The sequence below is a fragment of the Leopardus geoffroyi genome, chromosome B4 (assembly GCF_018350155.1).
Source record: "Leopardus geoffroyi isolate Oge1 chromosome B4, O.geoffroyi_Oge1_pat1.0, whole genome shotgun sequence".
Classification (NCBI taxonomy): Eukaryota; Metazoa; Chordata; class Mammalia; order Carnivora; family Felidae; genus Leopardus; species Leopardus geoffroyi.
The window spans coordinates 34366924-34383810 of record NC_059341.1 but is presented as its reverse complement, the minus strand read 5'-3'; the positions used below and the strand labels follow the sequence as shown (position 1 = coordinate 34383810).

Here is a 16887-nt window from a genome sequence, read left to right as displayed (position 1 = left end):
TCATACTGAGTAGGAGCAGGAATAAATTTTTTTTTTAAATGTTTATTTATTTTGAGAGAGAGAGAGAGAGAGAGAGAAAGAGAGCTGGGGAGGGAAAGAGAGAGGGAGAGAAAGAATCCCAAGCAGGCTGTGTTATCAGTGCAGGTAATAAATGGCAAATCCATCTTTCTAAAACTTGTCAATGGTAGAAAATAGTGATAGAAACAATTGAAAATGTCCTGGAAATATATCTATAATATATTCTGAATGGGAGGTGTGGGGTGTCATATTTGGATTCAGTGCTTTAGACAAAATGATAAGGCTCTGCTCCAAATACCCAAGTCAGGAGAAATTAGTAAATTGTAAAGCATCTGGTGTAATTTTCTCCTTCAGAGCTCTTCCCCTTTGTCTCCATTCTGTGTCACAGACCAAGACCTTCTTTTCCTTTTACTGCATGATAATACCTTGTAGGCAGTACTTTTGGTATATTCATAGTTAAGTTGGAGGTTGTATCCTCTTTGGAGGATAATGGGCCTTCTTTTGGGCTGTAGTTTGCATGAAGATGTGAAGATAAAGGACCACGAATATCAATGTTAGAAGGCATTTATCACTTATGTAGACAACTTTTTGGGTTTCCTTTTGTATTATTATGTCAAAAAGGTTTCTGAGATATTTCCTTCCTAGCTTCCCAACCAGAAGATGAGGAGGACACAGCCCAGATTAATGATTTTATACTCATACTGACCTGAGTTCAATTAACAGCTCCTCCATCATGGGTGGTCTAACCTACCCAAGCCTCAATTTCCTCATCTTTAAATTTAAATATCTTCTAGACCAGTAGCCTTGATAATGACTTTTGATTTGTATTTTCTAAGTTAAATAGTTAAAATACTACCCATATTCTAATGGCTTCTCTCTCTCTCTCTCTCTCTCTCTTTCTCTCTCTCTCTCTCTCTCTCTCTCTCTCTCTCGTAGCTTCACAATCTCTGGATCAAGAAGTTTTATTAAAAATTAAAACTGAAATTGAAGAAGAGCTAGAATCCCTGGACAAGGAAATTTCTGAAGGTCTGTTTATTCTTATTTTCCTAGTTAATTAGTAGACTCAGTTTGGTGTGGTTGGTTTACTGTTGGTTTGATATTTTACAGTAGAACATTCTAAACAGTACAGAATTGCATTGGAATAGAATTATAAGGGTGAAACTAGAAGGTATCCTTTTTCTTTCCTGGAGGATAGGTTTATAAATGTTTCCAAACCATACCTGACAGCCTTTTCTGTTGTTAACTAATAGAGTAAACAGTCATTTAATGTAGTTTGATTTGTATTTGGTATTTTTATAGTTAATAACAACATTAAAGGGGAAAATGTAAGTAAGTTGCTTCTATGTTTGCATGTATGTATGCTATAGATAGTTGTAATAGTAATATGCATATAATTTTGTAGCCACATATCTTGTACTTAATATTATACCATAAACTTTAAAAATAGTTATTCTGGTTACCTGGCTGGCTTGGTAGAGCATTTGACTCTTTTTTTTTCTTAAGTTTTTTTTTAAGGTTTTTTTTTTTTTTTTTTTTTTTAATTTTTAAAAAAAAATTTTTTTTTTTCAACGTTTATTTATTTTTGGGACAGAGAGAGACAGAGCATGAACGAGGGAGGGAGACACAGAATCGGAAACAGGCTCCAGGCTCTGAGCCATCAGCCCAGAGCCCGACGCGGGGCTCAAACTCACGGACCGCGAGATCGTGACCTGGCTGAAGTCGGACGCTTAACCGACTGCGCCACCCAGGCGCCCCTTTTTTTAAGTTTTTAAATTTATTTTTGACAGAGCCAGTGTGATCTGGGGAGGGGCAGAGAGAGAGGGAGACACAGAATCTGAAGCAGGCTCCAGGTTTGAGCTGTCAGCACAGAGCCCAATGCGGGGCTCGAACTCACGAACCATGAGATCATGACCTGGGCCAAAGTTGGACGCTTAACCAACTGAACCACCCAGGTGCCCCTAGAGCATTTGACTCTTGATCTCAGGGTTGTGAGTTCAAGCCCCATGTTGGGTGTAGAGCTTACTTAAAAAAAAAAAAATAGGGGCGCCTGGGTGGCGCAGTCGGTTAAGCGTCCGACTTCAGCCAGGTCACGATCTCGCGGTGCGTGAGTTCGAGCCCCGCGTCAGGCTCTGGGCTGATGGCTCGGAGCCTGGAGCCTGTTTCCGATTCTGTGTCTCCCTCTCTCTCTGCCCCTTCCCCGTTCATGCTCTGTCTCTCTCTGTCCCAAAAATAAATAAAAACGTTGAAAAAAAAAAAAATAGGGGCGCCTGGGTGGCTCAGTCGGTTGAACATCTGACTTCAGCTCAGGTCATGATCTCACAGTCTGTGAGTTCGAGCCCCGCGTCAGGCTCTGTGCTGACAGCTCAGAGCCTGGAGCCTGCTTCGGATTCTGTGTCTCCCTCTCTTTCTGCCCCTCCCTTACTCATGCTCTGTCTCTCTCTGTCTCAAAAATAAATAAAAACATTGAAAAAATAATAATAATAAAATAAAATACTTAAAAAACCAGTTATTCTACTAACTTCATGAAATTCCATACATTGAATGAATATTTAGCTAATCATTTCCTTATAATTGAGGGAACATTTGGGTTTTCTCTTAATTTGCTTTCCATAATTAATTGCACTGAACATCTTGCCCAATGATTTTTTGGTACAGTTTTATATTAAGTTTACCCATATATTTAAATGTTAAAATTAGTAAATTTTAAAGATCTGGTCCAATTTTCTCTTTCAGAGCTCTTCCCCTCTGTCTCCATTCTGTACCACAGACTAAGACCTTCTTTTCCTTTTACTGCATGATAATAGCTTGTAGGCAGTACTTTTGGTATGGGTATATTTAAATGTACCCATGTAAAATGTACAGTTCAGGAGTGCCTGGCTGGCTCAGTCGGTGGAGTGTGCGATTCTTGATCTTGGAGTTGTGAGTTCGAACCCCATGTCAGATATAAAGATTACTTAAAAATAAAATCTTTAAAAAATAAAATAAGATGGGGACACCTGGGTGGCTCAGTTTGTTGAGTGTCTGACTTAGGCTCAGGTCACGATCTCACGGTTTGTGAGTTCAAGCCCCATGTCGGGCTCAGTGCTGACAGCGTGGAGCTTGGAGCCTGCTTCGGATTCTGTGTCTCCCGCTCTCTCTGCCCCTCACCTGCTTGCTCTCTGTCTCTCTCTCCTTCAAAAATAAACATTAAAGAAAATTATTTTTTTACTCTTAAAAAAAATGTACAGTTCAGTGGGTTTTAATATATTCATAGAATTACATAATCATTACCACAATCAAAATAGAACATTTTTCACATCCCAAAAAGAAACACTGTACCTATTAATGGTCACTTCCCATTTCTGCTCTCACCAGTCCTTGCCCTCATCCCTGCCCATGGCAAGCACTGATTTGCTTTCTGTCTCTATATTTGTTTGCCTTTTATGGATATACACATAAATGGAATCATACACTATGTAGTCTTTTGTGGCTGGCTTCTTTCACTTAGCATAGTGTTTTCAAGGCTTATCCATGTGGTAGCATGTAACAGTACTTCATTCCATTTTACAGTGTGTGAATATACCACATTTTGTTTATCCATTCATCAGTTGATGGACATTTAGGTTGTTTCTACTTTTATATATTATGTATAATGCTGCTGTGAGTATTCTTGGACAAGTTTTTATGTGGGTGTATATTGCCCAGTAATTTTTAACAAGAAAAATTATTATAAATCATGTTTATAAATTGGTTCCCTGTTAGTTGAAAGATAAATTTATGAACTAGTTCTCTGTTAGAGAAAGAATATGAATAAAAATTCAAATATTCCAGAAACTTTTTTTTTTTAATTTTTAAAGTTTATTTATTTTGAGAGAGAAAGAGCACAAGCAGGGTAGGGGTGAAGAGAGGAGAAAGGAGAGAGAGGAGAGAGAGAATCCCAAGCAGGCCCAGTGCTGTCAGCACAGCCTGATACGGAGCTTGAATCCAGGAGCCACAAGACCAGGACCTAAGCCAAAAAGATAGATGCTTAACCGACTGAGCCGCTCAGGCACCCCCAAATATTCCAGAAACTTAATTTTAGTCTTTTTATTTTCCTTTACCAACATTTTTGAATGGTTAAAGTTCCAAAACAATGTTAAGCCTTTGTCCACTTCTGGTAACAAGTGCTTATGTATGGTAAAATAGGCAGAAGGCAGAAAGGAAGAAAACAACAAAGTTACATGCATTCACTTACCGAAGCCCCATATTATCCTAGACCAATTATTAAAATGGATGCTCTCAAGTTTGCTCACACACCAGAATTATTGGGAACTTTGCAGCCATTTACATCTTCCATGAAGGCAAGTACTTTATAAAGAAGTATGTAGTTTAGTAAAATTTGCCGCCTTCTGGGTGCAAGCCTTAGATTAATGCAGTGAATACATTATGGAGGTTATTAGTAACTTTTGGGAATGGGTGCTAGCTGCTTGCTTTCCTGGGATTTTCTGCTCTGTATGCCATTTGTACCTTGGAGCAACAATAATTCTGCTTGTTCTTCCTCTAGTTATTAGAGTATGGCAGTATAACATGGAAACCGATGAGAAGCTAGTAGTTTGAGCTGAGGAGAGAGAAGCTGTGATTGCTTCTTTTATGTGCAACTCGTGTACTTGTATCACTTGCATAGTTTTAAAATTTATCCACATGCAGGAATATTGAGTTTGAAAGTTCATTTTAACAAGGAAATGAAGGCCGCCTGGTGGTTCAGCGGAGCCTGGTTAAGATTTTCTCTCTCTTTTTCTCTCTTCCTCTGCCCCTCTCTTGCTCGCGTGCACGTGCTGTCTCTTTCTCTCAAAAAAAAAAAAAAAAAAAAAAAAAAACCGAAAGAACCCAAAAGGGAATGAAAGTTCTGGAATTGTTGAATCACTGTATTGTATACCTGAAACTAATATAACTCTGTATGTTAACTCTACTGGAATTAAAATAAAAAACTTTGAAAAAAAGGAATGAGGAGCACCAGGTAGTACAGTAGGTTAAGCTTTCGATTTCAGCTCAAGGCATGATCTCATGGTTCATGAGTTTGAGCCCCAGATTGGGCTCTCTCCTGTCAGTGCAGAGCCTGCTTCGGATCCTCTGTCTCCCCCACTCTCTCTCTACCTCACTTGTGCTCTTGCTCTCTCTCAAAAATAAATAAACATTAAAAATAATAATAAAAAATTAAAAAAGGGATGAAAGTAATTGACTCATCCTGTAAGGTAGAGTAAGCTGATTAGAGTCTGATTTAAGAAGTGCCACATTTTGGGGCGCTTGGGTAGTTCAGTTGGCTGGGTGACTGACTTTTCAGCTCAGGTCATGATGTCATGGTTTGTGAGTTGGAGCCCCACATTGGCCTCTGGAGCCCCACATCAGGGGCTTGAGATTCTCTCTCTCCTTCTCTCTTTGCCCACCACCCCCATCCCCATGTGCCCTCTCTCTCTCAAAATAAATAAACTTAAAAAAAAAAATAGGTGCCACATTTATAAAGGTAAAAACAAAATCTTTTTTTTTTTTAATTTTTTTTTCAACGTTTATTTTATTTTTGGGACAGAGAGAGACAGAGCATGAACGGGGGAGGGGCAGAGAGAGAGGGAGACACAGAATCGGAAACAGGCTCCAGGCTCTGAGCCATCAGCCCAGAGCCTGACGCGGGGCTCGAACTCACGGACCGCGAGATCGTGACCTGGCTGAAGTCGGACGCTTAACCGACTGCGCCACCCAGGCGCCCCAAAATCTTAAAAACAACATATAAGGTGAGGGGCACCTGGGTAGCTCAGTTGGGTAAGCATCTGACTTCAGCTCAGGTCATGATCTCACAGCTTGTGAGTTTGAGCCCCACATCAGGCTCTATGCTCATAGCTCAGAGCCTGGAGCCTCCTTTGGTTTCTGTGTCTCCCTCTCTCTCTCTCTCTGCCCCTTCCCCACTCATGCTCTGTCTCCCTCTGTCTCTCAAAAATAAAGAAACATTTAAAAAAAAAAAACAAAAACATACAAAGTGGGATGATAGAGCTAGGAGTTGCCTTTCATTTATCATTCTTACTTGAAATTGGTATGTAGTAACATACTAAATTGGCTTGTGTATTTTAGCATGTCAGTTTAGTCTTTTTTTTTCTCCTAAAACTAAGATTTTCCATAAAAATCTTTCCTTTAAAAATTTTTTTAAATGTTTATTTATCTTGAGAGAGAGAGCATGAGCGAGCGAGCAAGCAAGCAGAGAAGGGGGGGAGAGGGAGAAAGAAAATCCCAAGCAGGCTCCGTGCTGTCAGCGCAGAGCCTGACTCAGGGCTTGATGTTACGAACTGTGAGATCATGACCTGAGCTGAGATCAAGAGTTGGATGTTTAACTGACTGAGCCACCCAGGTACCCCCCCTGTAGCACAACTTTTGATATTATGTATTAAAATTGATTTTTCTTTTACCCTGTCTTCAGCCTTTACCAGCACAGGCTTTGACCGTCATACTTCTCCCGTGTTCAGCCCTGCTAACCCAGAAAGCTCAGTGGAAGACTGCTTGGCTCATCTTGGAGAAAAAGTATCGCAGGAGCTGAAAGAGCCTCTACAAAAGGCATTGCAGATGCTCCTCAGCCAGTGAGTTACCCTTGCTGAGGGGGAAGGTGGTTCTCTAAGTAGTCTCTGGATCTCTCAGGCAGCACTGGATTGGTTAAGGCTTTGTTTTAGATGAACAGTGTCCCTTCTTCTACTTTTCTTCACTTTTTCTTTCTTTTGCTTTCCTAAAGCATCTCTGTTTTGAGTGACAACTTTTACATCAAAGTGGTAATTTAACTGTTCCAGCATGGAACAGTTGATTGATCATTTGTGTTTACTTGTTGACCTGTCAGGTTTCAACAAATGCTTTAACTGCTTTGTAAATGTAAATATAAGCTATTTCACTTGTCCTGACCACTTTTTACTACCATTCTGTCTAGAGGCCAACATAAATGTAAGGGTTAGGGCTTTATGCATTGTAATATGGGGTTAGCATCATATCAGTATTTTAGGTATCCCAAATGTGGCTAAACTTTGGGCTTGTCCATGGAACTACTGCCACGTTTTTATAGTGGGAACTTCTCTACTGTGGTTTTGATCATTAAAGCTAAAGGCAAGAAGCTCCTAGTGAAAGTATATTAAAATAGAACCAAGTCATTTATTGTAAATCTCAAAATTTCTTTTCCTCTAATTCTTGCTGAGAATCATTAAGGAATTGGTATGAATTAGAAAAAATTTGTTTTAGTGAAGAATGATATGTAAAACAGGATGAAGACTGGTTTCTTCACTAAAAGGGTCAAAATTCAGATGCTAAATTACTGTTATAAGGTAATTCCTTATTTTCACATAGGCAAACTTTGTGTGTTACTGTTTATTAGAAGGAAGCACTTTGCATTTAAGGAAAATTGAGTTTGTTTCTGCATATTCTGGTGACATGAGCAAATGTAAAAATCCAAATTACGTGTAGGACACTGAAATGAAAATCATGTTTGGATTTTCTTAATTTTATATAAATGTGAAGAGAAGATTATGGGTGTCAGAAAATAGATAGGAAATTTGGATGGATAGCAGTAGCTTTTAGAGTGTTCTGTGGAGCCTTTAGAGGCCCTGAGAAGGTAAGGGATGGGGTGAGTGGGTTGAACTTGTTAGGCCTTCTCCTGCTTCTTAAACCAGAATAGCTATCTTTTCATGTATTTTATATATCAAGGGTTAATGTAAGATTTGAAGAAACCTACTGTTTTGCCAAAAACAAAACAATTTTTAGAAGCTATTGGGATGTGGAGTAAAATAACTGAGTAGTAGAAGGGAAAACATTGTATTTCTAGCTTGGATATAAACTATTAGTGGCTTTAAGAAAACCATTTCTTTCTACGTCTAAATTTCCCCACCTATTAATTTCAACTTTACTGGGATATTATAAACACTCTGAAGAACAGTGTTATATAGGTAAAGTATTTTTTTTTTTTTGGCATCCTTTTCATAATATAGAGGAAATACTGATATCTTCTCACTGCAAAGTAGATTGTATTTTAAAATACACATTTAGGTGAATACTTGGTGATTTTTTTCGCCCAAACCCTGAATACTGAAATAATTATTTATTTGTTTGTTTTAAGATTTTATTTTTAAGTAATCTCTACACCCAATGTGGGGCTCTAACTCACAACCCTGAGATAAAGAGTTACACGTTCCACTGATTGAGCCAGCCAGGCGCCCTTGACATAATTATTTTTTAAATCGGTACCTCTGGTACCAATCAGAGTCTGGCTTCTTTATGAATAAATTTTTTTCAGTAATTTACTCTTGAAAGTTGTTAAGCTCTGTTACTAATACCTTAAGAATAGCTAATTGATGATGGACTAGAAGTATTAAACAGGTTGGTGAGAATAATATTTAAGGTGGAAAATACCACCTACTCCAAACAGTTTTGTTCAAGTAGGAAGTTAATCCAGAACGCTTCGTAGAGTCAGCACCAGCATTTTGAAAAGGTTTCCTCCTGCCCCTTTTTCTTCTTTGCTCTGTTCAAATAGCTCATCAGAGAGGGCTGATTTTTCAGCTACTTGCTTTTCTATGTATTAAATTTTCTTTGAATATTTTAATCTGCTGGATCTTTTATGTGCATATATGTGTGTACATATAATGATTCAAATCATGTTTCATTCTGAAGGATGCTAAAGTACTCTAGCCTGATAGACAAACTACCAATAAGGACTACTGTGACCCACAGCAGCCTCAAACAGCTCAGGAAAGGAAGTGAAGGGACTGATATACACAAGTAAAGCTTCAGGGAGAATATAGGTAGGTAGACTATCAAGTTCAAGTTTTATAACTATCAAGTTCAAGTATCAAGTTCAAGTTTTATAACTACCTGGTATTTAGTGTAGGGCTTCTAAAAAATTCTAAGCTTACTTTAATGGTAATGTAATATCAGGAAGGTAGTACATAACATCTTATTAAAGAGGTCACCCATGCATCTTACCTCCTTGCAGCATCACTGTAGTATTAATTTGATATTGACTTGTATAAAAGAATGATACCTGTGTCATCAGAACTATTTTCTGAAGTATGTAGACCAGCACTGTTCAATAGATACAATGCAAATCACATATATGTAATTTAAAGTTTTCTAGCAACCATATTAAAAATTGAGATTTTTAATATATTTTATTTAACCCGATGTATTCAAAATATTAGTTTTAACATGTACTCAATATAAAAATATTAATGAGCTATTTTACATTCTTTTTTACTTACTAAGTCTTAGAAATCTAGTGTGCATATTGCATTTTCAATACATCACTAGCCACATTTCAAATTAAAAAAAATTTTTTTTTACGTTTATTTATTTTTGAGAGACAGAGAGAGACAGAGCACAAGTGGGGGAGGGGCAGAGAGAGAGAGGGGGAGACACAGAACCCAAAGCAGGCTCCAGGCTCTGAGCTGTCAGCACAGAGCCCTATGTGGGACTCGAAACCACAAACTGTGAGATCATGACCTGAGCTGAAGTCAGACACTTAACCAACTGAGCCACCCAGGTGCCCCAGTCACTAGCCACATTTCAAATGGTCATTAGCTGTATGTAGTGTCTAGACATTATTGTGTCATGTGTCACAATCCTAATTAAAATACGAATAGTGTGGCCTTTGGACCCAGAGCTAGCTGGGTGTGAATTCCTACATTGCTGCTTGCCAGCTGTGTGGATTGGGGATAGTCTCTTCGCTTTTCTGAGCTTCAGTTTCCTAATGTGTAAAATGATAATAGGTAATATAAAATATAAACATATAAAAATATAAAACTGAACAGTAGGCTACCAATAAGTGGTAGCTATCATCAATATTAAATATTCTTAGGCTGAAGAGATCACAGACCAGATTCAGAGTAGAAATGCCTTTGGAGTGGATTTCAAAATCCTATAAAAAGCAAGATTCCTCTCCTTTTTTTACATATATGTTAATACTTTGCCCACAAAAGTTGGGGAGGTAAATTTTATTAAATCTAATATTCAAGCTATTGATGCTTTCATATGCTACTTGGTACCAAGTATTTTTTGTTGTTGTTAATTTGTACATGAAACCAACCATGTCTTACACATAGTGCCTAAAACCCTCAATAAATTAGTGAGTGTTGTCATCCTTCAGTGATTTGAGATTTTGGTATGACTAGAACTTACATGGAAATAATCAGAAAGGCTTATCTCTGCCCTCCAGGATTTTATGTCATAAGACTCCAAGTTAAAAATAGAGCTCCATTTACTGCCCTAGTTTATTCCAACTCCTTATATCCTCAATTGGAGAAGTCTTTCAGTGACATGTGTCTTTAATTTTTAAGTGTTTTAAATTTTTTGCCTTTTAAAAAAGTTAAATTTGTGCTTTTAATTTTATTAATGAGATCATTTTGTTACTATTTGATCTTATTTTAATAACCCAAGTGTTTGTTTATCTGCAACATGGAAATCCTGTTGGATAAGTTTCAATTATTTTAATAGTGTGATTGTTTATCTTGCTGTGTTGTTAACTGCTTTCCCAAGCTGATAGCGTACCTCTCAGCCTATAGGGAGTGATTGAAGAGAAATGCATACCAAATGTTAAAAGCCACATCTCCTACAAAACAATATGTGGAATATATTCTTGGGTACTTTAGCAAAAAGTTCAACAGCAGAATAGTGATTGTATATTTATTCATCTGGAAATTTAGAATTTTCCTTCTTTGTGACCCAGACTTTTAAAAAAAAATCTCTACAGGCCAGTGACATATCAGGCATATCGGGAATGTACACTGGAGACCACAGTTCATGCCAGCGGCTGGAATAAGGTATTAACCAAATTATCTTTTCTCTTACAAAATTTTAGTGTGTTGATAAAGTGCAGGAGAAATTGCTAACGCCATAGAAGTGAAAACTGTTAGAGCTCATTATTTAATGCATAAATCCAATTGTGTAAGTGGATGTTTTTGATTAAAGTGGTTTTTTGGTTAATGCTACAAGTTTTTGGTTGGCCCAAAAATATGTGTCCCATAGTGTGCTGCTCTTCCTATCTGTTCTCAATTTTCCATCATTTCTTCATTTTTCTATATTGGATATGACATTTATCTCCAGGTGGTTATTTGTTACCCTGTGTGTATGTCTTGCAGTAGAAAAGAATAAGAGCTTCACATGGGAGACCACTTCTTCTGGTTTTCTCTTTCTCTCTTTCTGTCTCTCTCTTTTGTTTTTTGTTTTTTTATTCCTCTGGTTCTCTTAAATGAGTAATACCATTTATGTTTACGAGGTATCTCATGTCACATCTCATTGGATCGTTACAACCATCTTCTGCAGAGAGCAGAATGGACTTTATTACCTTTTGTTTTGTTATTTTTTTATTTAGTTAGATCAGGTGAGTAATCAGAGAAAAAAGTTAAATGAATTGTCCAGGACCCCTTGGTTAGGAAATATTGGAACCAGCACTAGAGCTGAGATCTCAGATCTTCTGATCCCAGCTTTAGTGTTTTTTCCACTGTACCGTACCGCTTATCCATAATCTCAGAGTGTATTATCTATTTATCACCTTGAAAAGGCAGAAAGTCTCAGGGGATGCAATATAGGAAGGCTCAGCTCAGGAAGAAGTGTGGCCCTTAGTGATATTGTGCTAGGAATAAGAAAATTCAGTAGAATTACTTTTATAAATAGGCACGTCTACTCTGAATTTAAGTTTTTATTTCAGACAACAATTCCATATATCCATATATATTCCGTATATCATCACAACAGTTGCACTCCTTAATCTCCATCACCTATTTAAAAAAAATTTTTTAATGTTTATTTTTGAGAGAGAGAGAGAGAGAGAGACAGAGCATGAGTGGGGGAGGGGCAGAGAGAGAGGGAGACACAGAACTCAAAGCAGGCTCCAGACTCCATGCACAGAGCCCAACGTGGGGCTCGAACTCATGAACCACGAGATCATGACCTGAGCTGAAGTTGGACACTTAACCAGCTGAGCCACCCAGGTGCCCCTCCCCATCACCTATTTAACCCATCCCCCCACCCCTGCCCCTCTACTCAGAATTGTTAATAGTATGAGTCCAATCATGTGACCTTACTACCTAATTGATGAGTATTATTTTTATTCACCTTATAATACAGGCTTTAGAAACATTATAGTGTAATAATTATCATCATAGTCTTTGTAACTGGACTTGTTTCAAATATCAGCTTTGCCACAGACTAGATGCATATCTTTGGACAGTCCATTAAGCTCTCTAAATCTTAATTTTCTTGTTTTTTTTTTTTTAATTGTTATTTATTTAAGTAATCTCTATACCCAACATGGGGCTGAAACTTACAACCCTGAGATCAAGAGTTGCTTGCTCTTCCAACTGAGCCAGCCAGGTACCCCTCTAAATCTGAATTTTCATATACATAAAATGGACCTAATAACAACTTATAAATTTTACTAGATTTAAATGACATAATATAGTTAAATGCTTATTTAGCACATTGCCTGGCACCATAGTAAGCACTCAGTAAACAGTGACTATTAACATTACACTTAACACCTAAGAACTTGTTCTCAAATAGTCACTATTATGGATGGGGTTCTACTATGTTATTTAACTACAAATAACTTATTTAAGAAGTTTGTTTTATTTCCTTTCTTGGAATAAAAAAACACTCTTATTTGGATGTTTGAAATAGATTTGTTTGTTATATAAATAAAAATGAGCTTAGTTATGATATATTTCTTAGTATATCAAATAACACATATTTAGTTACCTAATATTACTAGCCTTCTTCCCCTATTTTATGTTATCTTTCTGTCACTCTTGACTAGTGACTGTTAATCAATTCTTGTATGTTCTCCTCCCCTTGATCCTGTGGTTATCCTAAAAAAAAAAATCTGAGTAAACCCCAGACTTCATTATTTTGTCTTCACCCATCTGATTTTTCCATTCTCTGCTTCATTTTAGTCTCTTATCTGGACCAAAGGCCATGGCTGTGGCTTGAATACCTCATGTAAATGAGGCATGCCAGTTAGAGTATTACTTGCTCTGCTGAATCCATTATTACTCTCCTATTAAGTCCTCTAGGGCTGAAAAGAATATGGCTGTCTGGTAGGTAAAGAAAGCTCAAATGAAACACCCATCAGAGAGAAGAGAGTAAAATGTCTACAGAGCATGCCACATTAGGGATAAACTGAATATCAGTTTATCTGTACAGGGATTCTAAAAGCATCTTGGTAGAATACTCTTTATATCAAAAGAAGAGGAAAAACGTTGGTCACAAACCTGTATTAATAGTTTATTTTTTTTTTTCATGTTTAACAGTCTTTAATTCAAATGTGAAAATTCAATACAAGCCATTTATAGGACTTGAGACTTGTTCTTTTAAAAACAAGAATGGAGGAATGCAACAAAATGATCTTTCCACTTTTTCTTCAGAAACTTTCAAAGAAAGGATAGATCATAGGGCAATAAAGATCCATTTAGTCATACCCACTTTTTCCCCCTACCAAGTCTTTCACCCATTCCATAATTTTAATACACATTCCTGAAGGAAGATTTACTGTTAAGCTTGCTTACTTAATCATTTAAAAATACTTAGCACCAGCTTGCTTCCTATAATGGCAAACAAATCAAATCGTGAAACGACTTCAATATGCATTTCTTCTTTTTAAACCAAGGGGGTACTTATTTGTAGAAAGCAATGCTTAGCCTACAGATACATTTCCCAGAGATGGCATATGCCATTCAAAGGCCTAGATACGCTCATGCAAACGGAATACCTAGCCTAATGTACATACAAGCATGAATGGCAAAGTTGAAGATCAATATTATAACTATTTTTTCTATTTATTTGAAGCATAGTAAAGGAAAAATTGGTACAATTTGGAAATTCAGTGGTGTAATAGTATGATTCTTTAGGAAAAGAAAGTACATATATAAATGTAGGTATGTATGGGGCGCCTAGGTGGCTCAGTCATTTAAGCATCCGACCTTTGGTTTTGGCTCAGGCCATGATCTCACAGTTGGGTTCCTCCGCGCTGACAGTGCCAGGCTTGCTTGGGATTCTCGGTCTCTTCTCTCTCCCCTCTCTGCCCCTCTCCGACTTGCGCTGTCTCTGTCTCTCTCAAAATAAATAAATAAACTTTAAAAAAATGTAGGTATGTGTATGCCTAGAAAAATAATTGAAATATGTGCCAAAATATTAAATAATATGTAGTAATTATCTCCAAATTATACGTTCTTTTATTTCTCTCCACCACCCCTACATGGCTATTGTTTTTTTTCCCTATGTACTTATCTGCTTCTGAGGAAAAAAGAACACAACCATCAAAGAGAAAAAGCCTTGAAATGCTTAGCTTTGCCTTTTCTTGGGGGTATAGACTCTGCCAGAAATACAGTTATGCTCAAGTGCGTGTGCCATTGGACTGCTAACTATAATTATGTTACTTGTAAAATTCCATAACTGGTTATGGCACATTCATAATCACTGTATTTTTCGACCTTGAGTGTAAATGGCATCCAGAGATACACCACACTTTACATCTTATCTTACTGCCTTCTATTTTTCTCACTCTCCTTATATCCTTTTTGTTAAACTAAACATTGTAGGGGCACCTAGCTGGCTCAGTTGGTAGAGCATGCGACTCTTGACCTCAGGGGTATGGGTTTGGGCCCTACATTGGGTGTGGAGATTACTTAAAAATAAAATATTTAGGGGCACTTGGGTGACTCAGTCAGTTACGCATCCAACTTCAGCTCAGGTCATGATCTCACAGTTAGTGAGTTTGAGCCCCACATTGGGCTCTGTGCTGACAGCTCAGAGCTTGGAGCCTGCTTCAGATTCTGTGTCTCCTCTCTCTCTGCCCATCCCCTACTCACACACGCATTCTCTCAAAAAAATTAAATAAATAAACCTTAAAAAAAATCTTTAAAAAATAATAATAAAATAGAATAAACATTGTAACTGTAAAAAGAGAACCAGCTATAGTATTAGTACGTACTGTTCATAGTATAATAAACTTTAGAAAAATAATAGCAAAAATAAAAATAAATATATTTGCCTTTAATTTTTAGTGGCATATTTAATCACTAATATTTAAAATCTTTATTATTAAAATTTCAAGCATAGGGGCGCCTGGGTGGCGCAGTCGGTTAAGCATCCGACTTCAGCCAGGTCACGATCTCGCGGTCTGTGAGTTCGAGCCCCGCGTCGGGCTCTGGGCTGATGGCTCAGAGCCTGGAGCCTGTTTCCGATTCTGTGTCTCCCTCTCTCTCTGCCCCTCCCCCGTTCATGCTCTGTCTCTCTCTGTCCCAAAAATAAATAAACATTGAAAAAAAAATTAAAAAAAAAAAAAAAAAATTTCAAGCATACGCAAAATCACTCAGCTTCAATAAGTATCAACATATGGCTGGTCTTGTTTCATCTATTTCCCCCGTACTCTTCTCACTCTCCCCACAGATTACTTTGAAGTAGACCCTAGAAATCATTTTTTAAAAATATTTTTTTAAAGTTTTTATTTATTTATTTTGAGAGAGAAGGAGAGAGCATATGGGTGCATGAGCAGGGGTGGGGAAAAGAGAGAGGGAGAAAGAGAATCTCAAACAGGCTCTGTGCTGTCAGTGCAGAGCCTGGCACAGGGCTTGATCTCACATGAGATCATGACCTGAGCCAAATCAAGAGTCAGATGCTTAAAAAAAAAAAAAAAAAAAAAGTCAGATGCTTAACTGACTGAGCCTCCTAGACGCCTCTCCTAAATATCATTTTTTTCAAAAATATGTTAATATGTATTTTAAGGATGATATATCCCTTTTTTTAACCAACTGATAATACCACTATTTTACCTCAAAATATGAACAGTAATTCTGTCATCACATAATCTATTCAGTATTCAAAATTTTCCACTTGTCTCTTAAAGGTATTTTTCTAAGATGATTTGTTTGAATTGGGATCCAAACAAGGCCCATGCATTGCATTTGGTTGATAATTCTCTTGTCTTTACTTTTAAAAAAAAATTAGGATATAATTCATACCATAAAATTTACCATTTTAAAGTATATAGTTCAGTGGTTTTTTTAGTACATTCACAGAGCTGTACAGTCATTTCTACCATCTGATTCTGGAACGTTTTTATCTTTCCATAAAGAAACCCAATACTTAGTAGTAGTCACCCTCCATTTCCTGTTCCTCTCAGCCCCTGGCAACATTACTGTCTTTTTAAATTTGCCTATTCTGGATATTTCATATAAATGTGATCATGTAACATGTGACTTAAGTGTCTTTTAATATGTAGGCTTGTCCTCCCTCTTGTGTTTTTCTTTACTTACAAGTTATTTCTCTTAAATTTCCTACTTTCTGGATTTTATTGACATCATTGAGATGTCACTTAACGTTCTTCTGTATCTATATTTCCTTTCCCTTGGTAGGTAGATCTAGAAGCCTAATCATATTTAGGTTTAATCTTTTTGGCAAGAATACTTCATTGGTCGTGTTCCCTATTTCCTGTTGCATCACACTGTGTGATACATAATGCCTGGTAGTCTCAAATTTTATTTTGAGGTAGATAGGACAAACATTCAAACCTAATCAATTGATTAGATACAGATAAAATTTGTGGGATATGACATTTATTAGAATTGTTAAGTTATAGCATGGTTACTGAATAGTAGATTGATGGATCAAAATATGTATTTTATAATCACAAATATCTATTCTCCTGGAAGAGACCCTTGACGCTGTAAACTAGTATATTTTATTTCTGCACCAGGCAAGCTCATATATTCTTTAATAAAAAGATAATGTTGTTAGCAAAGTCTAACCTATTGGAGGACGGTGCCATGTAGTACATATGAGGAGACAGTAAATGGAGGTATTCCTTTTTGTTGGTCAAAATTGCTTTAGCATTTCTTTACCAAAGTT

At 37.0% G+C, this 16887-nt stretch overlaps 1 protein-coding gene across 13 annotated transcripts in view; it reads left to right on the top strand.

Moving 5' to 3' along the window:
• BCL2L13 (BCL2 like 13) overlaps positions 1 to 16887 on the top strand; it is a 93166-nt gene that overhangs the window by 33923 nt on the left and 42356 nt on the right. For 3 of the 13 annotated variants that reach the window (XM_045465281.1, XM_045465282.1, XM_045465285.1), the window contains exons 3-5: positions 955 to 1044; positions 6440 to 6596; positions 10712 to 10805. The exons of 4 other annotated variants lie outside the window; for them this stretch is intronic. In XM_045465281.1, coding sequence (XP_045321237.1) covers positions 955 to 1044; positions 6440 to 6596; positions 10712 to 10805 — 341 coding nt within the window. Of the gene's footprint in view, positions 1 to 954; positions 1045 to 6439; positions 6597 to 8774; positions 8793 to 10711; positions 10806 to 16887 lie in introns of those variants that run through there. 6 more of the 13 variants (XM_045465283.1, XM_045465286.1, XM_045465292.1 and 3 more) reach the window with 4 other exon arrangements.